At 38.4% G+C, this 27,803-nt stretch overlaps 5 protein-coding genes across 5 annotated transcripts; 1 reads left to right on the top strand and 4 right to left on the bottom strand.

Annotated features, from left to right (window-relative positions):
• On the bottom strand, positions 1 to 1,183 carry LOC130723363 (uncharacterized). The gene is made up of 2 exons (XM_057574370.1): positions 801 to 1,183; positions 1 to 694 (listed from the first exon to the last, which is right to left on the bottom strand). The coding sequence occupies exons 1-2, from the start codon at positions 1,107 to 1,109 to the stop codon at positions 233 to 235; spliced, it is 771 nt and encodes a 256-aa protein (XP_057430353.1). The 5' UTR covers positions 1,110 to 1,183; the 3' UTR covers positions 1 to 232.
• A 1,660-nt stretch (positions 1,184 to 2,843) lies between these two features.
• On the top strand, positions 2,844 to 4,332 carry LOC130722627 (RING-H2 finger protein ATL2-like). Its single transcript, XM_057573430.1, has one exon. The coding sequence runs from the start codon at positions 3,043 to 3,045 to the stop codon at positions 3,985 to 3,987; it is 945 nt and encodes a 314-aa protein (XP_057429413.1). The 5' UTR covers positions 2,844 to 3,042; the 3' UTR covers positions 3,988 to 4,332.
• A 2,597-nt stretch (positions 4,333 to 6,929) lies between these two features.
• Positions 6,930 to 13,176, bottom strand: LOC130722626 (condensin-2 complex subunit H2). The gene is made up of 11 exons (XM_057573428.1): positions 12,704 to 13,176; positions 12,486 to 12,585; positions 10,355 to 10,461; positions 9,740 to 9,882; positions 9,234 to 9,660; positions 8,960 to 9,138; positions 8,721 to 8,879; positions 8,534 to 8,620; positions 7,936 to 8,037; positions 7,690 to 7,851; positions 6,930 to 7,563 (listed from the first exon to the last, which is right to left on the bottom strand). The coding sequence occupies exons 1-11, from the start codon at positions 12,882 to 12,884 to the stop codon at positions 7,171 to 7,173; spliced, it is 2,040 nt and encodes a 679-aa protein (XP_057429411.1). The 5' UTR covers positions 12,885 to 13,176; the 3' UTR covers positions 6,930 to 7,170.
• A 1,630-nt stretch (positions 13,177 to 14,806) lies between these two features.
• LOC130722331 (pectinesterase/pectinesterase inhibitor) lies at positions 14,807 to 17,784 on the bottom strand. The gene is made up of 3 exons (XM_057573024.1): positions 16,957 to 17,784; positions 16,472 to 16,837; positions 14,807 to 15,877 (listed from the first exon to the last, which is right to left on the bottom strand). Exons 1-3 carry the CDS (start codon positions 17,648 to 17,650, stop codon positions 15,156 to 15,158), a joined length of 1,782 nt encoding a protein of 593 aa, XP_057429007.1. The 5' UTR covers positions 17,651 to 17,784; the 3' UTR covers positions 14,807 to 15,155.
• A 531-nt stretch (positions 17,785 to 18,315) lies between these two features.
• On the bottom strand, positions 18,316 to 25,933 carry LOC130722330 (probable acyl-CoA dehydrogenase IBR3). The gene is made up of 17 exons (XM_057573023.1): positions 25,651 to 25,933; positions 25,364 to 25,501; positions 25,086 to 25,226; positions 24,846 to 24,977; positions 24,196 to 24,381; positions 23,835 to 23,912; positions 23,556 to 23,669; positions 22,485 to 22,583; positions 22,290 to 22,407; positions 21,934 to 22,196; positions 21,290 to 21,484; positions 21,008 to 21,150; positions 20,755 to 20,839; positions 20,456 to 20,665; positions 19,248 to 19,400; positions 19,030 to 19,134; positions 18,316 to 18,932 (listed from the first exon to the last, which is right to left on the bottom strand). The coding sequence occupies exons 1-17, from the start codon at positions 25,768 to 25,770 to the stop codon at positions 18,741 to 18,743; spliced, it is 2,472 nt and encodes an 823-aa protein (XP_057429006.1). The 5' UTR covers positions 25,771 to 25,933; the 3' UTR covers positions 18,316 to 18,740.
• Between the last annotated feature and the right edge of the window lie 1,870 nt (positions 25,934 to 27,803).

Genomic DNA, 27,803 nt, shown 5'->3' on the forward strand with positions numbered 1-27,803 from the left:
TTTGGTCAAAAGCACGAGAGTTAGGTTTCATTATTATATATAACTTTCATAAAAGTGGGCAACAAACACCAAAAAGAGGATTCAGCCTTTCCTCAATGGATCAAATCACACAAACACACACCTTTGGTTAGGTTAATATAAAATAAAAAATAAGACAACCAAAACAAACACCAAATCCACCCACAAAATCAAACCTACCCATTTATGCACATAATGTGTTTGATAATTTTGTTCAAGTGACCAAGTATATGGGCATGGCTGAGGGAGACACCTTCTGCTGCTGCTGCTGCTCAAATGTGAGCTCCCTGAGGCTCAAATACGGCATGTCCACCGCACCCTTCACCGGCGGCATTAAAGTTCCGGCGAGCGGGCCGGAGGACGGCCGGCTAGTGGTCCGGCAGGGGGTGGTGGACCCGCTTCTGCTTTCAGTCAAGTAAACGGGTCCTGACACGGTGGCCCTGAAGGCGCGGGCACGGGCTTGGTGAACGTCGCTGTCATGGTGGTGGTGGTGGTGGGTGGTCCGGCGCCATTTGAAGAAGAGGAGGGCTGTTCTCCACCAGCGCTTCTTCTTGTTGGAGTTGTGAAGCTTGGTTCTGTTTGAATCGTCGTTTGAAATGGGCTTCTGAAGCTTGAAGTGGATGGAGTCAATGGATCTTGCTGTTTCATGCTTGTGCTTCATTGCTTCTTCCAAAACCTGTTTTTGAGAGATAAATAAATCATGGTCATGATTAATAAAGTTGAAGAATAGAAAAAGAAGAAGTAACACTCTGTTTGGAATATGAGAAAGAGAGAAAATGGACCTGAAAATAGTTGATTTGAGGGTCAAAGCCATAGTCACTGAAGTGTTGGGGGTCTGGCATGGGAAAAACAGGGGATTTGTTGGACATTGTGTTGTGGTGATGGTTGTTGGTGGTGGTTGCAGGGTGGAGGAAAATGGGGTGGTGGAAACAATGGAGCAGAAGAAAAGTGCAGTGAGAAAGTGAGAAGGGAAAGAAAGAGTCTTTGTTTGGTGTATGAATTTGGGGGCTGAAGGGTGTGAGTGAGAGAAAGAAAGAAAGAGAGTTGGTAAAGAGTAGTAAATGCGGTTCACATCTTTTGGTCTCTCTCATTTAATAATGCTATATTTACGCCAGGACTCACACATGAAACTAGTGAGGTGATTGGTGCAGTTTATGTAACCTACTTGAGGGGTCAATTTTCTCAGCCCATGGCATATCACATGGAATGGAAATCAGATTTGCAAAACCAATATGTGAATATTTATGGGGGGAAAATCACATCAATTATGTGAATTGCTATGTGAATTACAATCAAAATTAGTTAATTTTAGGACTTATTTGACAACAGCAAACTTGTTTAAAATCTGTGAGAATCCCCTAATAGATGATTTTCCGGGGTTTCAATCAAACTTATGTGCTCACCTTCTTTCTTTTGTCAATTTAATTAATTAATAACACTTTTTAATGTGTATTTTGTCAAATACAAAATAGGACTATTTTTTGTCAAAAAATAAAATAAGCTTCCAGCTCAAGTGGCCAAGAAAAAATTAATATAGACCAAGCTCAAGCTCAAGGAGATGTGTAAAAAACAAATTCCCAAAATTAAGCTAAAAGTTGAAAGAACCGGGCTTTATTGTGGGTCAAAAATGAATGGGGCCTAAAGTCCAAGTTGCTTCACCAATATAGGCCAGCAAATAGGGATGGATCTTTAGGCCGAAAGAATAGTAGGGACGGTTGTATTGAGACCATTGGATTGAGAACATGGTGCCTAATTGTTGCAACTAGTCACACTAAGCAGTAAATATTTGTTAGGTCAAAAAAAAAAAGCAGTAAATATTTAATCACGAAATGTGGTGCAATTTTTATAAATGATGATTACCTTAGTTAAAAAAGGAGGTGAAATGAACTAGCACTCATTATTTCTTTTGTTGGATCATGCTTTTCCCTTTTTCTAAAAAACATATTGTATACTTTCCTTTTCTATAAAATAAAGGACCAAATGACTTTTTTTTTGGTCAAGACAATAGAACTAAACATTTAGACTCCAATATGTGTCATTAACGTTTGGTATCCCACTTAATAATGCATCACCTCAACTAAAATATTAGTGGCTGTTAAAAACACCTCTTAATTGGATTTTGTGTAGATTTCCCAGCAATCGTTTTGGTCTGACAACAAAACATACCAACACTTTGGTCTAAGAATAAATATTTTGTTATTTTTCAAAAAGCTCATTTTCTAGGTCAATGTAGAGTTACAAAGATATTTAAAAAAGAATTTAGTGACTGTTGACCAGAAAATAATAATTTACTGAATATGACGTATCTCTCTACCATAAAAAAAATAAAATTATTTTAATAAAACATTTTTATTAAAAATAATATATGGGATATATACACATATGTATATAATACGTTATACTTAAATTATTTTGACTTACGATTCAACTTTAATAGAAATGAGTAATGATACATTCATATTTTTTTTTGTCTTTATAATTTCTATCATATCACATATTATATTACTCAATTTTCTTTCTATTTTGTTAAGATGAATGTGAAAAAGAAGTGTCTAACATAAAATTATTCAACACAACCATACACTACGTGTCCTTGGATTTATAGCATGCACAAATTATGATTATGACACTATATAATCTAACCCCACAATTGTGAACTCATATCTTTCCAAGAAACTTAATAATCCATTATTGATCTTAAGAAAACAAAAGAGATACAATATAGAAAAGCGTAACCGCGTCAAGAATGTCGATTGTTTCACATTCGACAACAACAAAAATCTAAATATAAAGCATTTTCTTAGCATAGTATAAACCTCATCCCCATCTCACTTTCATGCTCAAGTGTCAACCCGTCAACTATCAAAGACTCAAGAACCTTCCTCACTCTTTCTTCTCCAATCTCCACCTTCTCCTTCTTCTTCTTCTTTCTCTCTATCTTCATCTATAAACCTAAGCGTTTCTTCTTCTTCTTCTTCTTCTTCTTCTTATTATTATCTCTAACTCACTCACTCACTCTTTGAAATGGAAAACCATGAAGCCAAACACGAGTTCAAGGAGGTGGACCCCATGCCAAACGTCTTCGACGCCAAAGGCTACAGCCTCAGCGGCAAGATCATGCTCTCTTGCATCATCCTTCTCTTCTTCATCGTCGTCTTAATGGTCTGCCTCCACATTTACGCCCGCTGGTACCTCCTCCGCGCTCGCCGCCGCCACCACCACCACCACAACCTCCGCCGCCGTCAAGCCCAGCTCGTGTTCTACCCTGACCCCACCAACCCCACCACTCTTCAACAAGACATCTACCCCGGCATCTACGCCGCCGCCGTATCCTTCATCGCCGCCGCCCCACGTGGCCTGGAAGCTTCCGTCATCACCTTGCTCCCTGTCTTCTCCTACGACCCCAAGGCCCACCCGGAAGGACCTCCGGAATGTGCCGTTTGCTTGTCGGAGTTTGAATCGGGTGAAACGGGTCGGGTTTTGCCCAAATGCAAGCACGCTTTCCACACCGATTGTATTGACATGTGGTTCCACTCTCACTCCACCTGCCCCCTCTGCCGCACCCTGGTGGAGCCTGAACCCGAAAACCAGACCCAGACCCGGCCTGAATTGGTTCTGGTGGACGTACCGGAACACGGGTCGAGTTCCGGGTCGGGTTTGGAGACTGAGAATCGGACCGGCCCAGAAGTTTCTTCGTCGTCGGTTGGGTCGAGGAGGAAGCCGCCGTTAATCGGCGTGACAGTTGAGGTGCCGCCGAGGAGCGAGAGTTTCAACGTTGACGGCGACTCGCCGTCGTCTCAGTCGTCGTTCCGGTCGCCGATGAGTCGGATGCTTTCGTTGAAGAGAATTCTCAGCAGGGAGTGGAAGGGGAGCGTGTCCCCGTCGTCTAGTGGTGGTGGTGGTTGCAGCTCTGTCTCTGCGGTGGAGTGCATCGACGTGGAGCGAGGTGAACGGGAGGAGACTCAGTGAGTTGGCGCCGACTCGGAGTGAGTTGAGAGTGATGACGTGGCAAATTGGGGACATGAAACGTGTTGGAAGTGATGAGGACATGACATGATGTTCGTGGCGGTGACTATGGATATTGTTTTTTTTTTTAGCGGCGCTAGAAAGAGTCAAAGAGAGTGTGTATGTAGTGACTAGTGAGTAAAGAACACAGGAAAAACTTGTTGATATTTTTCTTTTTCTATTAGTATTTTGTTAGTTTCAAAACTAGTAGTTAAGAATTAAATATTAAAATACAATACAATACAAAATTGCCTTGTCTGTCATTGTTAATATTCTTGTGAACAATCCAGATGAGGCCATTACTGATAAGTCTCTTTGTGTTCTTGTGTACTCTCTCCTGTCCTATTTATAAGTAACAAAAGAAAAATTCACATAGTTTAAGAAATGTAGTTAAACTACATAAAATGTATTAAATTTGTTTTAAATCAAAATAAACTTCCAAAATTACCCTTTGTTATTAGTGTTGAAAAGTGGGAAAGAAAGAGAATAAATAATGAGACACATTTTACAAGTTAGAATTAATAAGGGCATCATTGGAAAAAATTAATTAATATAACTCAAATTTTCATTTGGTTCTTATAAAAAAGACTAAGATTTTTCTTCTCTTTCATGCTTATAAATAGAACCGGAGGGAGTATTTTTCTATGTTATATGCTGTTTATCCATGATGCTTTGTGTCTAATTTATAATAGAAAAATATCAGTCACGTTTAAGTAACAGTTTTATTGTATTAGATGAGTGGTGAGGTGGGGTGAGTACTAGTTTGAATGTAGGGTGATAGAGGAAAGAAAATGAAGTTTAATGTAAGAAATAATACAATGAGTGAGAAGATATACAATATTAGATAGTGTTAAGAATATTAGGTAGTGTTAAGAATAAGAATATATTCCCTAAAAGAAAAGTATGAGAATATATTACAAAAGAATAAAGTTGTATTCACATTCTTTAATTAGTGAAAGTGAACTCAAAAATAAAATAAAAATTAGTGGAAGTGAAAATAGAATTGAGAGAAGTGGGATAAGAAGAAAATAGAAAATGTAAAAGATGTGATACATGGTATAATTGATAGAGAAGTGAGAGATAGATAAAAAGTGAAGTGAAAATGAAGTAGAATCAAGAGAATAGATAAGCAGAAAATTGAAAATGAAGTGAGACAAATAAAAGGTGGATTGAAAATAAAGTAAACGTGTGAATGAATTAAAAAAAGTAGCTGATTATATCTTTTTTTGGGTAAAGAGGAAAATTCATAGATGATCATATTTACTTTAAGTAAAATGTTTTAGTTTTTTTAATAAGCATGTTGAGAAATGTATTGAAAAGAGATAAATATGAAAAAATATACTATTTAACGTGACATTTGACCCTATGTAACTTGGAATTTAAAGGCAATAAAGTACGTATCGACACTCTATTGTTGTGACCTATTTAATGACATGGTCGATCGGATTCTAAGCATTAATATGCGTAGTTGGTCAGCTTAGGTCACTAGTCAAATTTTCTCATAAATGTCATTCATTTGCTTGCCTAGTTTTTGTTTATCACCAATATTGTGAATATTTATGATGATGATCTTCTCAAGCATATAAGGGAGTCTCCTCAATAGGATATGATGCACATGGGATTACATGGGTTGGGTAAGGAGAATTGACTAACCTGATTTTGTCCTATGATTTTGGTGAACATTTGACGCCTACCGTGGAGTCTCACAAAACTTTTCAAATCTCACATTTTAAATTTATCTTTGTGAGACATGATGCTCACCAAAAAGTATCTTTTCCGTTCACAGTTTCAGAGTGTGTAATTTCACTTCAATACAATCACACTCTGAGGCTTCGTCGAGTTTTAATACGTGCGGAGTCACCAGCCGTATGTGTTTAGATACCAGTTGAGTTTAAATGAAAACACTTTTATCTCAATCCATAATAAGAGTTTCATTTATTTTTTGCCTTGAAGTGAGTGTCGATGGATATCCAAACATAACCGTTTTTTTAACCTAATGTTTCTTGAAATTTGAAGTCGATGTGAATATGTTTGAATGTCAATTCTACTTCCGGGGTTAGGTGTTTGAGAAGCCAAATTTAATTTCCCATACACAAAACTGGAAAATTATAATAGGGTCTCATTCACACTTATTGTAACAATAATTTAAGCCAATAACAAAGTGAAAACCAATGAATTGTATTTAAAATTAGCACATGGGTGCTAAGCCCAAATACAAGAGAAAAAAGAAAGAAAGAAAAGGCTAAAAAGTCAAAACAAAGTCAATAACACAACATTATTGGGTAATGATAAGTCCCAACAATTGAGTTAGTACTAAATCAGAACTCGCCAAATTCACCAGGAAATTCTGCTGTCCTTTAGGAGAGCTTCTTCATGTTTGTTTCTAATTTCTACGCGCTTTCAACTGTTAACAATTAACATTGCAACCCCACATAAGAATGAGAAACCATGTTCCTCTCACACCATAATGGGAACCATTGCAAGTTGCAGCTAGAACATAATACCGAGTTTTTCTTTTGTCATGAAATAAACAGAACTCTTTGTTTGATAATGGACATTGTATAATGGAGCAGGGCTGTCACTTGAACCTAAGAGCACGGAACTTTGTTCCCCATACCCCACACGCTTTACAAAATTTGTCGTTTTAGATTACTTACTAGGTGGGTTAGAGAATATTGGACCAACATAATAATGTGATGGACCAAAGATGTGATGCAACTAAAAGAATTTCAACAAAACCATGTAAAACGTTACCAAAAATAATCTATGATGATCCATAAGCAGTAATTGGGATAAATATGTATGTTACAAGGTGATGGGCATTACATTGGTTTAACAATGTATCCCCACAACCGACAACTATAAAACTAATCCTCTCGAGACTCGGAGATGACATTATGTGGGTATATCTCTCCCAACAAATCATTCTCCATACGCATCGCCCAAAGTATGACAAAAGGTATTACATTGCTAAGAATGCATCTTGTACAAGGCGAAATTATTACATCAATATGTTAATGTCGCCAAAACCAATAATGATACAGGTGAAAACTAATGGATGTTAGTATCTAATGAAAACTAGGTTTGTAATTTACTTCACAACTAAGTCTATGACATCAAGCAAATGTCTTGAATTGAACCATCCCATCAACCTGCTGAAGATGAGTTAACTGGTTCCGCATACTGAGATCTACGCCTTCTCTTAGATTCAGGGGAGAGCCTTATGCCACTACTCACCTTTCCAAGCTTCACAGAGAACTTACAATTTCCAGGTGCCGACACCCCTGATGATCCAGATTTCCTAGAACCTGAACTCGCGGAGGGAGACTTATCTCTTCTGGTTTTGTTCGCATCACCGCCTTTTGTAGGTGGTTTTTTCGTTGGAGACTTCTGTCTCTTTTTTGACAACAGCGGCGGCTGCTTGTTCTCCCGGTTCTTATCATTCTCAAGGAGCTTAACATGAAATGGATTATCAGTGGTGTAGCAAACAGAACCCCCTTCAAATCCATTTCTTTCTAGATCTACGTCTCGATTGTTTACCTGGAAATTTGTAAGACTCACATGTCATGTTGAAATAATAATTCAAGGATAATCCAACATAAAAAAAAATGAAGTACATGTTTTATGTTTAAGAAGAAAACTAAACATTGCTAATGAGGGAATTACCAGTTGAAGAAGTGCAGAAAAACTTCTGGATACATCATACTTTTCTTGACCCTTTACCAAATCAGAAAAGGACAGGACACCTCCGCCACTGCTTGATTCAAGGGATAGTTTGTCAAGGATTTTTGCACCATAGTCTTGGATATCAAATGGTGGGTGTGAATCCTGTCATGCAAAAACAGCCCATTCAATATAGAGCACTGAGAGAGAGAGAGAGAGAGAGGAAAGACACTCCAAAGATGAATTCACCTGTTCTTCTAAGTTGTGCTCAATTCTTTGTTTCCACGTTGAAACCCTAGCAGCCATTTCAGTTTGCTTCTCATTTTCAGCTATGCTAGCTAGGAGAGCATTCTGGATGAGGAACAACAGTTACCAACCATACAACAGTGAGGAACCGTTTTAGCAAAAGATATGCTATTGCAAGAAAATCAAATAGTCCAAATTGACCTACAAGGCTACAACCCTAACTTACAAGTTCTTTGAAACTAGGGTTAAATATTCTATTCGTCTCTGAACTATAGCAAAATTTAATTGAGGGACGGAAACCAAAATTTCGCTATAGTTCAAGGACGAAAAGAATATTTAAACCTTGAAACTATTATGTCGAAATAAAGGATGGAGTTAATATACTTTTTGTTTATTTAAGTGAATTATCATTTGTTCTCTTCTCCAAAAAAAACCATGAGCCTATGCTTTACATGACATATTTCTCTCCGTAAATTTAGGGGTTCAGTAAGATAAACTACAAATACAGGAAAGAAGGGGAACACGGAAGACTCGATAGCAGACTTCTACAGGTGATCAATAACCATATCTACACCCAAAAGTCAAAGAATGGCACTCTTACCAGGTGAGAGCGGCAAAGATCTTCCATACTTGTTTGAGAATTTGGAAATTCTTCATCAACATTGACATGAGCATCGTCAACTCCATGCTGTTAAATCAAGTAGATAAGCTCATAAGCAAATATTACAAGTTTTCAAGATTTCAACCAGAATATATAAACAGCCAAATTCCTGGTCTTCTATCCTGACCTCGTTATTGCCAGGAGGTAGATCTTCATCCATGAAGGCACTGCCAGGCATATCAAAATCAGGATTTCCACTATCGTATTCGTTGTCATCATTGTCTGCTTCAGAGTTAAAAAAAATTCCACCAGTTTCATTCTCCTCATTAATAAGAGATTGCCTCAGCTGTAATTTACATCACATATCATTACGTATGAACAATAAAAAGTTATGCACTAGTAAACAGAGAAACCATTAAAAAGTACCTTCTCATATAAGGGTGGAGGAGGTTGAGATTCTTTTTCTCGTTCATGGGCAGGATGTCGCATCTCCCACAATTCCATGAGCTCTGGGCTGACAGGACCATGCAATTTTGCTGGTGGAAACAAAGTGCTAGTAGATATTGGACGCGTCACATTGATGGCAGTCTTTCTTAAAGCTTTCACTGCAGTTGCATCAAAAAGAAGAAATAAAATAGGTAAGTTATATAGAACTGACGTAAAGTGAGTTGATGAAGGATAGAAAAGGGGTAAAGGTTACCTTTTCTAAAGGGCTTCACTCTCAAGTTTCCTGGTTCATGGGGATTCAAAGGTTTCCATGGGTCATCACCATCTGCATCTGAATTGTCTGAATCCCTCGAAGTATCAAATCCGTCATTCATATTAAATCCGAAGTCACAGTTATCAAGACCAGCAGAAACAGGAGAACTGGGGCCAGCATTGTTGTCATCAAAATTTAAATTTTTAGGAGAGCAGTTGGAATTAGCACGCGGACTCTTTGCAGCTGATGCTCTATGAGCACTTCCCCCAGTACGTCTTGGAGATAGAAAGCTTTTACGATTTGAGAATCCTCTACTTGTACCATTTTGTGTCATAACAGCTTTTCTACCCTTCAGAAACTCATCAACTGCAACAGCATCAGATGAGTCCAATAAAATGAAATCCTGGTACAAGTCAGTGGTGGACAACTGCAAAAATTCATAAGAACATTAGTGAATAAAATTAAACAAACACCATTATGTTAACTGCTGCAAGAAATAAAGATACCAGATAAGACTCCAATTCTCCTCCATCACCAACAGCATCCAAGCAGTCACCTTCAAGAACAACTAGATTTGCAGGGGGTTTTATAAATTGATCCAAGTTCACTTCTTTGCCTGTTGAAGCATCCAAGGAATTCTTTTCCTCAACTGCAATATAATAGAAGTTATTAAGTAATCTATCAATTGCACCCCTTCATAGTCAAACAAAGCAACAAGCATGTCAGAAGAAAGCTGTTTACATGCAATTGATCAAAAAGTGAATGTAGAAAAAGAAGACTTGAAGGGAGAAGCCTAGAATCTGAGATATTCTCAATAAATCTCTGGTCTTGTTCTAGAGGCCTATGCAATGAGAATCTAACAGAACCATGATTACCAAATTTAATTAAAATAAGCTTAATCGACCTTACCAACTAAAGAAGATTTTCATATAATACACCCCCCAGTATAGATCAAACCTATAATGGTAAACAAAAAATTCTAAATAAATCTAATCATGATAACAATAACTCCCCTTATGTAATGGTTCTTGTTTGGGCTGTGAGGATTCCTTGGTTAACACTGAAAAAATGTAATGGTTCTTGTTTGGCCATTTAGTCATATTGTCGCTTAAATAGGTTACCTGGGATGTCATCTAAGCCCCAGAATTCATCATTTTCTTCATCAGCAACAGCAGAGGGACCACTCTCTTCAGGTTGGGCTGATGTCCCATCTACATGCTCCTGCTGTCTGCACAAGAAACATCAGTCAGATTAAACATTGCTGTACATCATAACATAAAGTTTGAATAAACTGAAATAAAAAGTCAGCAGATTATTTAAAGTCACTCTCATGGACAGAGAGTCACAATTTATGAAATAAAATCAATTATGTTTTAAGGTAAACTAGGTATGATACTAGAGAGCAAGCTGAGATTAAGCAACTAGAAACAAGAGTGAGTGACAACTGCAAGCAGAGCAAAGATTCTGATACAATGTTAATAGACTGTAGAATATTCTAAGAACTGAACTAGTACATGTAGATTTCACACTTGACACTTTACATTTGATGGTGACAGTAACCGTAACGAAAAAGGTGATTTCACTTGACATTATGTTTACAAGAAACATACTAGTCATGAAAACACTAATCCGTGCCATGTACAATCATTGTCCCTTAAAAAATGTTAGAATACTTGAGAAACTTCATGTAATAAATAGTATGAGATCTAGATCCTAGGCCACTGTTACTAGATATTACAGATGCAAATTTCAACTATGTTTATCACATATGGCATATTAGCTGTTTCAGACTACACAGAGGTCTTAAGTGCATTCCCATTCTCATACAATACTTTTACTCACACAATTCAAAGCGAAACAAATAGGAATTATAAACTATTATTCCAAAAGCAAGACTGGACAACATCAGCAAAGCTTTGCATTTTAAATTTACCATTTATTTCCAACCAATTCATCAGAAAAGATCCCAACAAATTATTTCCAACTCTGAAATTGACAATGTCAATAAATGCAGCCATAAAAGCACTAAACACCTTACTCACTTGATGCTATATTCATTTTTTTTCATGTAATTGAGTAGGTAAAGTCTGAAGCAGGGTTCTAAAATGCAGTTCACATCAGCTGATGCGGCCGCAATATTGCGGTTGCGGAAGGCACCGCTACTGTCACGGATCTCCATTGCAGTGTGAGTAAAAATCACCCAAAACGGCTGTTACGAAACCACATTTCAACTGCAACACAACGGTTTAATGGCTGCAACGACCGTTCTGATGATCGCAGCGGTATTCCAATGGACACAACGGCGTTATGAATGAAGAAAAGAAAGGATTCAGTTGGTGTTTACGAGAATCAGAGAACCAATCCACCCATTTTGAATCTCTGTAGTCATGTTTCTATGCTGCTCACTTAGACTTCTCCAATCTTAATATTTCGGTAAGCTCTCTGACGGATCGAATCAATCGTGCTTCTTTTTCTTTCTTTCAAATTGGCCGCGCTGCCGCTATGTGTGGGTCTTTTGGTAGATGGCTCAGGCGCTCAGCTAGGACTACCGCACTACGCTGCAAGTCTGTGAACCAGTAGCAGAGGCCATGAGGGTCTTGTTAAAGGTGACTGAGTACTGACTGACAGGGTGAGGCCGTTAGGGTTTGTTAGTCGGGTAAAGTTGGTGAAATTATGAAAATGAAATGAAACTGGGCTTTTGGCCGTGTGAGAGGAGAGACTTTCGTCTTTGGGTTTGATGGAAAATTGGACGCTAACTAAGCCCATACTAGATGGCCCTAGTAGTCACATCGTGTAAAAAACGCAAAGACAAATGCCGACTACAAAAAAATTGGGAGGGAATAAGAAAAAATTTGAGATAAATTAACTAGAGGGAATGAGATATAATGTACAATTGGAGAGAAATGGAGAAAAAAATTAAGATAAAATAATTATGGAAGGCAATAGGAATGATAAAAAGTTCAAAACGAAATTACAATACCATAAATCGCAGCGGCCGCAATCTCAACGGCCACAACGGAAATTTAAAACCCTGGTCCGAAAACTATATATATCAGGTAATTATATTGCCTTCTTTTCGCAGCAATGCCATGTTGTTCGGATAAGAAAAATGGGGTTTCGCACGCCTACTCTAACAGTCAACCCCCCACCCCCACCCCCAAAAACAGTGAGAACAACAAGAGAGGGACAGGGATTTGCAGATAACATAACAGAATGCAAATAAATGGCGAAACTTCAACTCAAAAATCAAACCTTTTCTGAGAGAGAAACTCCAAAGCCTTTAGTACCAAGCTGTAGAGATATTCCACCTTTCGACTATACACCTGAATGGAACCCTGAAGCAGAAGAGCAGCTACAATTACCCAGAAACAGCCAATTCAGTTGATCAGAGAGTCACACCACACAAAAAAAATTGGTAATTGCAAATAAAAATTGAAATTTTTGAACAGAAAATGAGTCAGGCGACCAACCTTCAGCGAAATTCACAGGAATGTGACCTTCTTCTTCGCCGGTGATCTCGCCGGAGCAGATTTTCAGCAGATAATCCTCAAGTTTCTTGGCGAGGTCAACTTCCCAATTGGATTGAAGGTCCCGCTCGGCGTGAACCGTGTGGAATCCTCCACCTGCTGGTTCCGGATTGTCTCTAGTCATCTTCGTTGGCCAGAATTGCTGCACAAATCATAGTAATTTCGGCAATTTCCGGCAACCAAACACACACAGAGAAAACCCTAGGGTTTCAGTGTTGTGGTGAGGGATTGGGAACCCAGAAGAAAAAAATTGCAGGGTTTTGAAATTCCCCAGGAATAACGAGGTGGGTTGGTGGCAAAATCCAAGCTTGTGTGGAGTTCAGAGAGATGAGGATGATGAGCTATGGCAACAAACCAAAACGAAAGGGGCTCAGACGAGAGAGGTTCAAGATGTTTTCGATATGTTTTTTCCCGCTCGTTCTTCAGTCCCAAATTTCATGTAATTGGGCCTTGAGATCTGGGCCATACCCACCAATTAAACTTATTGACTTGGAATTGAATGTTGAGGTAGTTTATTGACAAAAAAAGGAGTTTCTTGTTTTAGGTTTTCAGGATTGTGATATTGTATTGACCAAAAAAAAAAAAAAAGGATTGTGATATTGAGGGTATAGTTCATGAGGTGACAACAACATATACTCCTAACACAATGTCACAATAGATGACTCTAATGCACATGGCAAGAAGCATGCTCAAAAGCAGCAAAATGCTCAAGTATTGCTGAGGAGAAGTAGTATCAGTTGCTGCTTCCTGCAAAGATGCTTCATATAATGTGACTCGTGAGGAAGCTTGTCCATTGCTTCTTGTAGGATATTGTGTTACTGATGTTTAAAAATTGTATAGTCGCGTCACTGAAATGGTTGTCATGAGTAGAGATGTGGTTGTGGATGAGAGCAGAAGCTGGAACTGTGATGCGCAAACCTTGGAGATACAACAAGAGGAATAAGTTATCAGGTTCAGATTTAGCCACAAAGACATCAGAGAATTGGACAACCGACACATAGATTCGGAGATTATGAAGTGTTTGGAGAAAGTGCACCAAACATGAAAGGTGATCTTACAATAGCTATTGAGGTAGTGCACATAGCTTTACTGACAGATGAATTAACATTTGAACAAGCAATTAATTTAGGAACTTTTGTGGAAGGGAGCACCGGAAGAGAATTTGAATGTTATTGAGAAGAATACGACATGAGACCTAATTAAGTTCCCTCATAGTAACTCGTCAGTCATAACTCTCAAATTAATTAACGAATCATGGTATCTTTAAATTAATAACATAATAACCACATAATGAGTACAAAATGATTCGTAACTCAATGGACACATCAAGTCGATTGAAGACTAAAGAAGACAAGAATCCAACACCGTCACTCTAATAATGATTTTGAAGTTTATACTGATCACCTCCACGTTCGATTTAGATTTGCTAAATTTGTAGAGAACATTTTCATTTTACTGTTATTTGAACATGTTATAACTAAACGGTTTCTCAAACGTACAATACGATATATAATCATGTTTAAAAGTAAACTTGGTATTACATATATATATATATATATGTGTGTATGTTTGGAATTCCGCTTTCATGTCCCCAAAACGCAATTTTTATTTCAAAGTGTAAAAGTAAATATTATACCTATATTTGGATAGAAAATTTATTAAAACTATAAACAAAACTCGTACAAGGCAACATATTTTCCGCTTATTATGAATAGGGACAAACCCAGTCATAGCTAAAAGGGGCGGTCACCCTCAAGAGAAAAATAAAAAAAAAGTGGAAATGTTGTTCTCACCACCCTTAAAATTGTTATACGACATCTTTAAATTAAAGACTCTTAATGTGTTAAATTTATGCCTCCTTTACCCATTTATGTGATAATACAATATTGAAATGCAATTTTGTTTAACGTGTTAAATTTCTGTCCATTTACCCTTTATTTCTTGCGTTTTATTTCACACTATATAGAAAAAATCATTTGGATATCTGTTGTCATAAGTGCAAATATACATTAATGCTCAATCAAAAACAAAAAAATTGTAAAACTCTTTTTATAAGTAGAAATAAAAGTTCATTCACGTTGCATTTAACTTTTGAATACACACTAAATTTAATTATATAAGTTCTTTTACATTTATACTAATACCTACACAAACACACCCTAAAAGGGTGAATTTGTTGAAAAGCCTAAGTCATACTCAAAAGTCACATTAGATGAATATGATAGCTTTTCCAACATCTACTACTTTCCCTATTCATAAAAGTCCAATCCAAGACTCTTATATATCTAAACCAAACATGCATAAGAACACACACATAACCTATCATTCAATTGTATCAGAGACCTCTAAGGACATCAACATACTAAATAGGAACACTCATTGACCCTAACACTACCTACATTTTAGCAGCCATAGGACCAAGGGAGTAAGGCACCCCAGAGGTAACAATCCAAGCATCACGCTCAGTGGAATTCACAAGCCCAAAGAACTTTCCTGGATAGTAATCAGCTGCTTGAGAAGAAGTGATAGTCTTCACACCAGGCCACTTTACCCTTGCTTTCGTGTTAGCACCAGGACCCTTGTTATTATACTCAAGATACGTACATGTGTTCTTGTTAGCACTTCCCATCCATGCCATGTAACCTTCTGGTGAGAAAACATCATCAATGATTGAATCCATGATGACAACTTTGGAGAACGCTCTCCATGGTCGTCCGAGGAAGGATATTTTGGTCTTTAACCTTGCCACGTCAGGCTCGCCGGAGAAGTGGCAGCTCTGGAAGACAAGGGCACTGGGGCTGTCGGCTTTTGTTCTTCCGCCGGCGGTGACGAGGCATTGTTGGGATTCGACGGAGGGCTTTCGGACGATGAGCTTGCAGTTCTGGAAGACTCCGAAGGCGTCGCCGAAGACGAAGTCAATGGTGCCGGTGATGGTGCAGTCGCGGTAGAATTGGCGTTGGGATTGGACGTAGAGGGTGTCTTGGAAGCCGTCCATTGCGCAGTTGTGGAACACTGCTTGGTCTGCTGTTACTCGGAGTGCCACTGCTTGGTGCTTTTCTGATCCTGCTGTGTTCTCGAAACCGATGTCCTTTGCCATGAAGTTAGCAGCATTCACTCCTGAAAAATTAGAGGTATAACTCGTTAGTACCAAAACCATTTCACAGATTTTCATTGGAGCTTTTGTTTGTTTAGCATAAGAATTTGTTAAACTTCACCTAATAGTGTCAGTGTCATGTTGAAATTTTGTATGCACTTTTCTCTTCATATATGTTAAATAAGTCTGACAACACATAAATAGTTATGAAGAGAAATATAAGCATGGACTTTCACATGAAAATGTGACACATGCGATCAAAATCATCTATCATAAAATGGTGTCTCATTACTCTATTGTACCCATAAAATTTTTTCACGTCAATTTGTAATTGTCTCCCTTGTGTCTTTTTTAATTGATATGACAACTTCATTAGAGCTTTGTTTGGAAGTTTTTTTGGGGAGGGGAGATGAAGGTTTTGAAGGAAAGAGGAGGGGAGGGGAAGAAGGGGAGAACCGAGGCCAAACCATTCCCTTCTAATGTCACATCCTATATCACATTCCCTCATCTCCATTTGTACTTTCCTCTTTCATTTGAATTGGGGGTGCATATATGTCTACAAAATAATTTCCATAGAAAAAAAATGCATAAGAAACCTTGTGTTCTATGGTACTCACCGAAGGTTGCTGTGTTATATGTCTGGACCCCATCAACATAGTTTTGGCTACCACTAAATATAGTCTTTTTAGGACCATCTCCAATGATAGTAACATGTGTCATATCTATCCCCACATTCACAATCTCCTTATACACACCAGCCTTCACATGAATCACAAAAGGATGTGCATTCTTCGGCGGAACAGTCTTAAGAGCCTCCCCAAGCGTCTTGAACTGTCCACTCCCATCAAGTGCCACAATCACGTTCGGCTTCACGTTCCCCGGCCCAGCAGCCCGCAGAAGCCGCTTCTGCCCCTCATTCACCCACGACGGAAAACCATCCACAAACGGCGCTTCCTCTGAAAGCAACCTCCTACTGCTGCTACCTGTTACAAATATAATATAAAATTATTCATGTGTTTTTATCCAAGAGCTTAAACCTTTTTTTTTTTAATTTTTATAATTGTTTCATGACATGGTATGAGAGTGTGGTTCATGACATTACCCACAAGAGCGTCCAGGTTCAAATCATTAAGCATGGTTGACACAGCATTGACCATGTCAATTGCATTGCTACTCAGCTGCATAGACATGTTTAGAGCCTTAGCCATGGTCTTCCCTGCTTCCGTCGTCGTGTTCTCAAACCCATCCAAACATGTATGCTGGTGAGTAAGTGTGCCGGTGAGCCAAACCTTGAGATCATAAGCATATTCACTCAACTTGCTGAATTCAAATTTGTCCAAATTGTCAATGGATTTGTGAATTCCATCAACAGCATAGCTTAAGACCTCGTTACATATGTCCATGGCTTGTCTTGTCATGTTGTCTTTTGCTAGCTCATGGTAGAGGGTGGAGTTGTGTATGTGCTTTAACAATTCCTCTGCTGTTGTGTTGAACGCGGTTTTCACAAGCTCTTTGATGTCTGTGGTTTGGTTTGATGCTTTTTTAAGGCTTTTGTGGCAGGTTTGTTTATACTCTGTTGATTGGCAGAGCATATCTACATTCCTCTGATTGCTGCTGATTTGGCCGCTCCCCGGAGAGTGCCCTTCTTCCCCTTTGGGGGGTACGCGGCTGACGCCAACCGCGACCGCAGCCACCATCGCAACCAGAAGGATGGAGGAGACGCCGAGGAGGAGGAACCTCTTGTTCTTAGAATCACGCCCACTCTTGGGTGCATTCATCATGTTGTTCCTCTGCATATACAATAACAGTTCTAATTTCTAAACTAGTTGTTCTCTTTTTTCTTCTTCTTCCAATGGAGATGGAAATGAATATATATGAGGAATGGATTTTCCAGAAACTCACTTCCCTTGTGAAAATGGAAGGTGCATGGGAATCCCTTATGAAAATGGATTATTATATTTGTAGCAACCACTGCAATGGTTTCGGGCATGTCACCAAACTGCTAAACTTAGAGTGCAATATCAGCTGAAATATAGTAATTCACCAATTTTGGGATTTAATTGTTGAGGAAACGATGGTTTAGAAGGGTGTGATTTAGAGGAGCTCCTTGAATCTTGGACTTCAGTGCCAATATTTTAGTTTCTGATGTGCATGTGCATGAATGGTTAATGATCGATGTGTGCTAAAGTTGTTGTTTTGGTATAACAAAGGTGAGAAATGAGTGTAGATATTAAAGCCCATTTTAGTAATTACACATAAAGAAACAATTTTAACAGAAGTTAGCCAAAAAGCAATCCCACATAAAAATTAAATTTCTTGTATATATGTTCAAATACTAATTACTTCACTTTCAATTCAGTTTTATCATAATCAATTGAGTTCACAGTTAATTTTGCTCAACAATCATCCAGACGTTCTCTTAAAATTTCGTGCATCTTGTTAATGATTTTCCATTACAAAATTTAGCATTCTAAATTATATTTATTAGAAAATAGAACTATTCCAATGAACTCACATCAACTTTATGTCTGTACATAAGAATAAAGCTACCACATGTGTTATGTATGCTTATTTTGCTATTTTCTCCATATTATTCCTCTGCATGACTGCATTTATCCGCTCATCCGTGTTCTATCATTTTCTTTTTCCTTACTAATTAATAAGGAATTAAAAGTTACAAACCTGGAATAAACAATGAGAAAGCTTATTTAGAAGAAACTCATACATATAACAATACATAATGCTTCCAAAAGCATTTCAGAACACCTATTGTGGAAAATGTTTATTCCTTGGACCACTTTCTGGATGGCAGTGTAAATTTCTGTTTCGTTTTAGTTTTTATTTGGTGACTTTCTTTCAGTCCCATGTTTCAGAAGGTTCAGGCTCTCAGAGCTTGGCTCTCTGTAGTTCTAACTTGGCAATGGTACCCAAGTGGACTTCATCTGGACCGTCTGCAATTCTTAGGGTCCTTGCAGTTGCCCACAGATGCGCCAGAACTGTATCAGAAGACACACCAGCAGCTCCATGCACTTGCATTGCCATGTCAAGTACTTTTAGTGCCATGTTTGGTGCGGCTACCTGCTCCAAGACCAAGGATAGTATTGATCAACATCACGAGTGAAATGATAGGAACAGAAGATCAGGACAATATGCTGTGTTCCAAAAAAAAAGTTACCTTCGCCATTGCTAATATCCCTCGAGCTTTCTTGTTCCCATGTCTATCTAGTTGGTCCGCAGCTTCCAACACCAACAATCTGGTCTTCTCTAGCTCTATTCGGCACTGAACAACAGATAGCTATGTTAGCAAAGAGCCTGTATAAAGTAAAATTGAAAGAGATTTCTATTTCTATTTCTCCTACGGATTTAAGATATATGCTTGCTCAATCCTAATACCTTGGCCATATCTGAAAGAAATGAGCCCTGTTGAGCAATCAATTTCCCAAATACTCTTCTGCTAACAGCTCTTTGAGCCATCATTTGCATGCCTCTCTCAGCAGCACCTATCAGTCTCATACAATGGTGCAGCCTTCCAGGACCTAGCCTACCCTGCAAGAATGCAAGTAACAGCAGGTGAAAAATATGCTTCTTGGTACTTCAGCTAGCAACTCAAACAATATAAGGTGAATAGAAAGCCCTAATAAGTCATATGCATAAACCAGTAAATTCCTTCTAGTACAGCAAGAGGCAGCTATGGTACATCACATCTAATATGGTTTCCATATCTTCTGAACTGGGGGTTTCTCATGATACTGGGTTTTCCGTACCCAGGGATCATGTGAAAACCCCGAGGGGAAGACCTAAGAAAGGTGATGGTGGAGGCAGAAAGAAGCAAGGTGCTGCTGGGAGCTCTGGTGGTGCTATGACAATGGAAGCAGGCTATACTGATGCAGAGCAGACAGGGAAAGAGCTGATGGTGTTGCCGACGGAGATGTCGGAGCCTTATGGCGTATTGACTAGAGCGAGGAGTGCCGTCTTGATGGGGAAGCGCTTAGGCTTGAGGTATGATTGCCCTGATGATATCCCTCTCTTTCAAATTGCCAATGAGATCAAGGCGCGGAAAGCTTCTCTGCGCCGTTGAGGGTGAGATTTGGGGTGGTGGCGAGTTATGGGCTGTATAGGTTTTTTCCTAGTCCTTTGAGAGTTTTTTGGGTATTGCAAACGACTTTTGGTTTTTGTAGTTGTTGCAATTGCGGCTTCTAGTTTTTGAGGCTATTGTTCTTATTTGCCGCTGTTTTGGGTTGGTTTTTTTTTGTTCTTTTTGGTGGGCAGCCTTGGTCGTGTGGGTTTTTGATACCGTGTTGAGGTTGTTTTGGTGTATATCTTATCAGTTTCCTCATTATTATTATATATATTTTCTCCTTTCGAAAAAAAAAAATTCCTTCTAGTAGAATATACTAATACTATTATTTTGACACGTTTCAATGATAATTTATGCTTCCAACAAGTCTCATATCTGAAGTCTGCTAGCTAGATGTTTGCGGCACTGACAGAATCGAACGGTACAATACAATATATTAATTCAAGAATAACAGGGTTACTTCAAACCAACATCATAATTCACAAGCTAGTATTCAACAGAAAGGAAATAGTTATCAACTTACTTGAGCAATCTCAAATCCACGTCCTTCACCAAGTAAGATATTTTCTGCTGGCACACGTACATTCTCAAATGTTACTTCTGCATGCCCATGAGGTGCATCATCAAAGCCAAACACCAACAATGGTCTCTTTATATGAACACCAGGAGTCTGGATATCAACTAAGATCATAGATTGCTGTTTATGCTTCGCTGCATTGAAGTCAGTTTTACCCTGCGCGCATGCTTTGATCACTCTCCGATATCTACTGAAGTGAATAGCACATTGACGGTTGATGTAATAACTTTCAACCAAATACTCACCATGACTATAAGAATTCTGCATCTTGGATCCATGGCACCACTTGTCCACCATTTTGTCCCATTGATAATATATGAATCTCCTTGTCTGTAAGGAGAAAAATTAAGAAAAGCATTCCACAACTTCATAAATGTCCAATTGTCTGTTATCAAGCTTGACTCAAACCTATCTTTTTAATTATTATTTCAATACATGTACATCAGCTAAATGGAAAGACTGAAGTCATGAAATGCTTAAGATTATGGATAATCCAACCTTTTGATCGAACACTCAATATTGGTTGCATCAGAAGACGCAACACGAGGTTCTGTCATTGCAAATCCAGACCTAATCTTCCCCTCAAGCAAAGGAATAAGCCATTCTCGTTGTTGCTCTTTATTTCCATAACGCAGTAATACCTAATATGCAAAGTAATGTTACAACCATATCACAAAAAAATGCAACGCAGATAGTCAAAGTTCTAAACCTGATCAATCCAGGACAATCCAATTTAGTCAGTAATTGATTAGCCTAGAGAATCTATATGTTTCATCTTACCTCCATATTACCTGTATCAGGTGCACCACAGTTAAATACTTGTGGAGCCCAAACAGAGCGACCCATGGTCTCACAAAGATATCCATATTCGAGATTTGTTAGACCAGCACCCAATAACAAGTCATTTGCATCAGTAGAGGGACTATTATTGCTCCCATCAAAAATAAGATTTTTTGCCCTCGCAGCACTGTCAAGCTGCATAAAAACAGACAAATTCGCAGGAACTTAATCTCAGAAACATAGTAACATTGAAGGTAACAAAAATATAATCCTAAAATAACATGACAAAGATCAGTTCTATTCAAACAATCCTCTTCCTTCTTGTCTTTCAAGATTTTTATATATTATAAACTTGCACATACTTCTATATTCTGTTTTTTAACCCGTCTGCCCGACTCCAAAGTAATCCGGCAATCTTTACTGCATTTAGTTAAAGTTTAGCTAGCTTTAACTTGAGAGGGAGGAAAGGGCAAGAAAATAGTGGAAACCCTTGTATAGGTCTATAACAAATAAGTTCATTCCTATTGTTGAAGATTTCGAGGAAGCTGTAATATATCAAAACCTGATGGAAGGATGATAAAAGCTTCTAAAATCACAAAGTACAGATAAAATATATTACAGAGGAGAAAAATTAAGATGCATACAGGAATAAATAAGTTCCACAAGCCTTCTTTCTTTGCTAACTCCTTTAACTTTTCCTCTGCAGGGTGAACGGTCCAACGTGATTCTGACTGGGCGAGTTTATAAAACTCATTTTCCATGGGGTATATGTGTTCCTCCATAAACTGAATTAATTTGTTCCTGAGGTTTAAAACCTTTTGGCTAGGAACAAACTTCCCCTGATTTGATAGCCCCAGCATATCATCCCCATTCACTAACTCTTTTGAATGGTCACGTGCGTTTGCATCTGATTTGTTAAGAGCAGAAATACCTTAGCTTCCAGGAAAGTAAGTTAGGTAGTATATGCAGGAGCCCATAACATTTAAAATGGTAGAGCTACCTGAGGGAGGATGCTGTGGAAGCACAGATTTGCGTTCAATAAATTTCCAAGCAGCATCTATAAGACCATTAGCAAGTACTTCTGTATGACGCGCACGCTCACCTCCTGATGCATTACCCTAGATTGCACACAGAAGCCACACATAAATAAATCTTAAACTCAAAAGACAACAGCATCTTTAAAAAGTTTAGATACCTTAACCCATCTATTATACACGCCTGCATAAATTGAAGCCCCACGGAACAAAGAAAAGGCAACATAGAACTTCCATTCAGCAAGAGGCCATTTTCGTTCCTGGTATCAAAAACTTCTCTGTTAGAATTATTTAGATTGGATATAGATATATAAATCAATCACCATTTAAGTTTGATTACTTCTAGAGGCTAGAAGGTGTACATAAATTGCAAATTTTAGCAACAAATTAGCACAGTGGATCAGTATATCATACAAATGTCAGCCATATGGCAAAAACATCCCTAGCAAATGTTCATGACCAATAGCATCAACTACAAAATTATAAAAAGTTCATAACATTTCCAACAAAGGATCCAACTCTTCAAGTTATGACAGAACATGCTGTTGAATTTTTTAAACCTAGGTATAATCCTCGCCATATATTCTTAAAATTTGAATGTCAAATATTGAGAAGTATATAGAGGTATAAACCATTTGTAATTACTTTTGTTATTCTTCTGTCATAAATAAGCATTGGGTTTGTGGGCCTTTGATAGGTTTTTCATGAAGTGTAGGTTAACACATTATTCGTCACAAACAGAGGCCACTAAGCTCTATCCTTATCCTAGATGCACTGAAGTAGAAACTCAGCTGAATATATGGAAGCTCCCTGATTCAGAGGTGTGTATCCCATGTGTGGTTCTCCCCTTAGATTTGCCAGGCTAGCTGAGGAATAGGTTGATATGCTAGCCTGTGTGTTAGTCGTGGCTCAAGAGTGGGTCTTGACTTATCTTTACCAACACACATTAAAGGTGAGGCACGCCTGATCTTTACCCTTCTAAATGATCTTTCATGGTCGGACTCAGCATATTTATTATTAGCCTATTAGGCTAACAGATTGTAACAAACCACAAATTAGTTATTTAGTTTTATTTCGGTAAATTCAGTTATGATCTACCCTCTTGTATATAAATCTGATCAAGGTAATAGAGATAACTACTGTCACACAGAACTCTAGTCTGTTACTCTGATAAGTTCTTTCTCTTCCTGATTCCAAATTGAGCATATTTAGTTACAGCACTAAACACTTACTGCCAGAGAGCAGTACTCAGCCAAATATTCTGGTAGTGAAGGAATTCCCTTTGGTGCCCCAGATAGTTCCATACCTTCCCGTACTATTTCTGGCCCAATATCTGCAATATAAGACTGCCAAAGAAGAAGAAAAAAATCCATGAATTGCACTGGTATTCCAGAATAACTGAAAATAATAACCATCAAGAGCACATAAACAAAAAAGACAAGTTTGTGCAGACAAAATACATCATTATCACAAAAAATTTGATTCATTAAATAGGACTATATAGTACATACCAGACAGCTATATGCGACATCGCACATTTGGTTACCAAGGGTAGACAGTTCCCAGTCAAGTACCCCAATTACTCGATCCTGCAGCAGAAAGAAAAGTTAAAAAACTTATCAGGCATAATACATGGGTTCTAAGATGCCACGGATTGTTATAAATCCTAAATGCCAATATTGACACTGTCCAGATTCCAGGGTAATCTACATATGACAACATAAATTTGTTTCTTTTAGCAAAATGTTATGACACTCTAATTTTAACCATGATCAAATAGGAAAATCTGCATTAATACAGGACAAAGAAAAATGATATTTTTCATCCAATGGAACTTTAGAAAATTGTATACTCTTACTAAATGCATCTTACCTCTGTGAGATGGAACACAAGATTGTCAAGACGAAAATCTCCATGAACCAGACCAGCTGTTGCTCCTGAAGAATCTTCAAGAGGGATGTTGAGCTTTAGCCAATCAACCAGGGCAAACATTTTTGGATTCGTTGCAGGTTTACCCTCACTGGTTGAGGCAATATATTGCTTAGCCCACCTCTCAATCTAAATAAAAACTCCATCAGTGGTATTGAGTTGGTATTTGGTAAAATAAAAGTAATTTGATCCAAACCCTTATAGCATGGTGCATAGCAAGGGTGGGGGTAGGACATAGGGGAGTTGAGCTTAAAAATAGGCATTGGGAAAGGGATAAGTGCCCCCAAACCAGGATTCATCCTGGGAAAGCTCATGGAGGTTGGGCTCCAACTCTTTTAAGAACCAAATGGAGGGATCAGTATTTTCAAGATCATCACAAAAATTGCTTTAGTAACTTCTATTGTACTGTAATCCAGCTCAATCCATTATGCATCCCAGGTCACTCTCATCACAGAAGGTTTGTCACACAGTCAAAAGGCACTCCTTTCTATCGCCATACAATATATCTCTTTGAAAAGAAAAGAAAATTCAAGGCACAACCTTCACCATAAACAAGCAAGCAATTTGACTGCAAATAATCTAAAACAACTCACTTGTCTTTTGCAATAATCATTACGACGCCCATATTTTCCCAGACCAATGGAGTCCACATTAGCAGAATGTAAAGAAGCTAAGGCTTTCGCAGTTTCCAGGTAAATCGCCCTCCTCCTCTCTGGTGCCATACCCTGACACATTAACATACAACATATTTCAAACGCCAAACCGATGATAATTCAGCAATCATCACTAAATTTAGTTGAGAAAAATGAAGATAACTAGTAAACAAATCATACTGGTAGCTTGGGATCAACAAATATGCGCCCCTCCAAATACTCCATAATGTAAAAAGCTGTTCCAATAACAGATGGATCATTGCACAAACAGAAAACTTTAGGAACCGGAACTTTCGTGTTAGCTCCCAACGCCTGGAGAACCTATGAGTTGGAGGACCAAAACCAAAATAGAGGAATAAAAAACACATTCCCTTGCAAAAACTTTACACACCATCAACTTTTTCAACCCTTCAAAAGAAACCAGAGTTCAATATTGATCCAAAAATAAATAGACAAACCATAAACTCTCTTTCCACAGCATGAGCTGAAGCCAGTAACACCCCTGCAGGTTTCTTCCTGAGAACGTAGCGCTTGACCACAGAGCCGTGTGAGCCTACTTCCATCAAGTAGGTGGGGTTGGACTGTCCATGTCCAAACTAGAACAAACAAAAATAACCACAGAACCATAACAGTCAAATAAAGAAGTGCAAAATTCAATCAATTAATATATGAATAAATATCAAATTTTGATGCAAACCCAGATGACCCAGAAACACAAAAACGTAGAATCAGTAAAAAATGGAACCTGGGAGAGGTTGAAATGTGTGGGGGAAGGTGGGAAGCCGGAAATGTTGGAAGAGCAGAAGCGGAGCAGAGAGTCGTGGTTGAAATGGTGAGTAGCTGGGTCAGATGGATTCTTCGCCATATCTGAATTCGATCTACGTAAGATGGAGATGAAGATGAAGATGAGAAGTGAGTGATTAGATTATAGAGCGTGGCACTGTGATTTGGACAAAGAAGAGAACACCTTGGCCGATAAGTACGAAGCTGTCTGGTCGAACTGAGTATGCTTCGATTTTCGATGGTTTGACTTTTACCACAATTGTTTTCATTAAGATTACATTACATTTCGGTCTACGTCATTGTAAATATTTTTGCTTTCGGCTTTATACACTGAAAACCAATTACAGTATGTTACGTAGGTGAAATAATAATTTTTATCTTAAATTTTAATTAAAATAATAATATAATTTGTTGATATGGCTACCATCGTCATTATTGTTATGGTTATCATCATTGCCATTGTCGCCACCACCAAATCCACTACTCTTCGTCACCATCGTTATGGCCACCAACAACCGTTACCATCACCACAACCGCCTCCCTCCATGCCACCCGCACCAGCCACCACCAACATCGTTATCACCTTCCAAGACCACTGTCGTCATCGCCGCCACCACTCAACATCACCACTACCACCTCTACAGCCACCACCCTCCACCAACGCCGGCACCACCACTATCATTGTCGTAAACGCCTCGGTTGCCACTGTCATTTTTACCACCCACTAACATTATCTTTATTTTTACAATACTATCTATCATTATTAAATATTTCACGAAACACAAATTTATATTAATTTAAACGAAATGATAAGTTATACATTATATGACTAAAAATTATATAATATTAAATTTGTATCATACCTAATACTACAAAGTCTAAGGCTATGTTTGACACGCCTAGTTGAAAGCTGAAAAACTACGTGATTGAAACAAAAGGGTTTGGTAAAACTAGGTTTACATCAACTTGCAGCGAAAAAAAAACGGACTTTATACATGAACACCCCATCCTTGAATTGAAGATGAGCAAGATTCAAATTCAACTTTTTCCACCACACTACCACCACTCCCTTCTCAACCTCATCCTATTCTTCTTTCCTCTCACCAGATCTAAACCTCTGAACCCAACCTCACCTTATTCTTCTTCCCTTCCACCAGATTTATACCCACTAAGCCCAAAATCACCCAGCACATCACCTCCTCTGCCGAAGAAGCTGGCGAAGCAACTAAATATGACCTCCTTGACGGAGCAACCGTAGATGCGGTGTAGCTGTAGAGAGTAGCGCAACAGTCGGAGACTGTGTTTTCGTCTCCGCAGCTTCAACGAGGGTTGGGTGAGTTGTTGAAACTCTGTGACTGCCTCTGCTTAGTGTGGTAGGGATCAGGAGTAGAGGAGGAGGGATTGGGGAAAGGAAGGAGAGTAAATGAGTTTATGGGTGGTGTTTTTGGGTGGAGGTTTCCGGTGCTGATGTTGTTGGGTTCTAGGGGAAGGAGGAACATGGGGAAGAGAAGGAAGGGGTGGAGTTGGTGGTGGAGGAAGGGAGGGGCGGTGATTAGTGTGGGGTGAGGAGAAGACCTGGTGGTGGTGGCGGCGGCGGTGCTGGAAGTTGACGGGAGGAAGATGGTGGAGAGAAGGAGAAAGTAAACATATAAATTCTTAAATTAAAAAATATAGAGATTTAAAAGAAAAAAAATTAAAAATATAGATGACCTAGAAAACTACAAGAGCATGTAAAAGTGGTACTTGTGCAACCATACACCGGGAATGAACCCTAATAAAATAAATAATTTATAATATAAAGTTATTTGTTTTATTCCAAAGTTGCAAATAAGTTTTAAACTAGCTGAAATGACATGTCAAACATAGTCTAATACTATCATGCCTTATACCATGAGCTTTATACTATAATAAGTTAATAACATACCAAACTAGCCTTGATGATACTTGCACTCTCTTCTCCCGGATAATTATATCTCCACACCTCACTTTTGAGGTGTGGAGAGGTGGAAGAAGAGAGAGATAGGAAGAAAGGAGAGAGAAAGTAAAGATGTGATATATGATTTGATTGATAAAGAAGAGAGAAATAAATAGAATGGAGGTGGAAAAGAAGTGAAG

The sequence above is a fragment of the Lotus japonicus genome, chromosome 6 (genome assembly GCF_012489685.1).
Source record: "Lotus japonicus ecotype B-129 chromosome 6, LjGifu_v1.2".
Lineage (NCBI taxonomy): Eukaryota > Viridiplantae > Streptophyta > Magnoliopsida > Fabales > Fabaceae > Lotus > Lotus japonicus.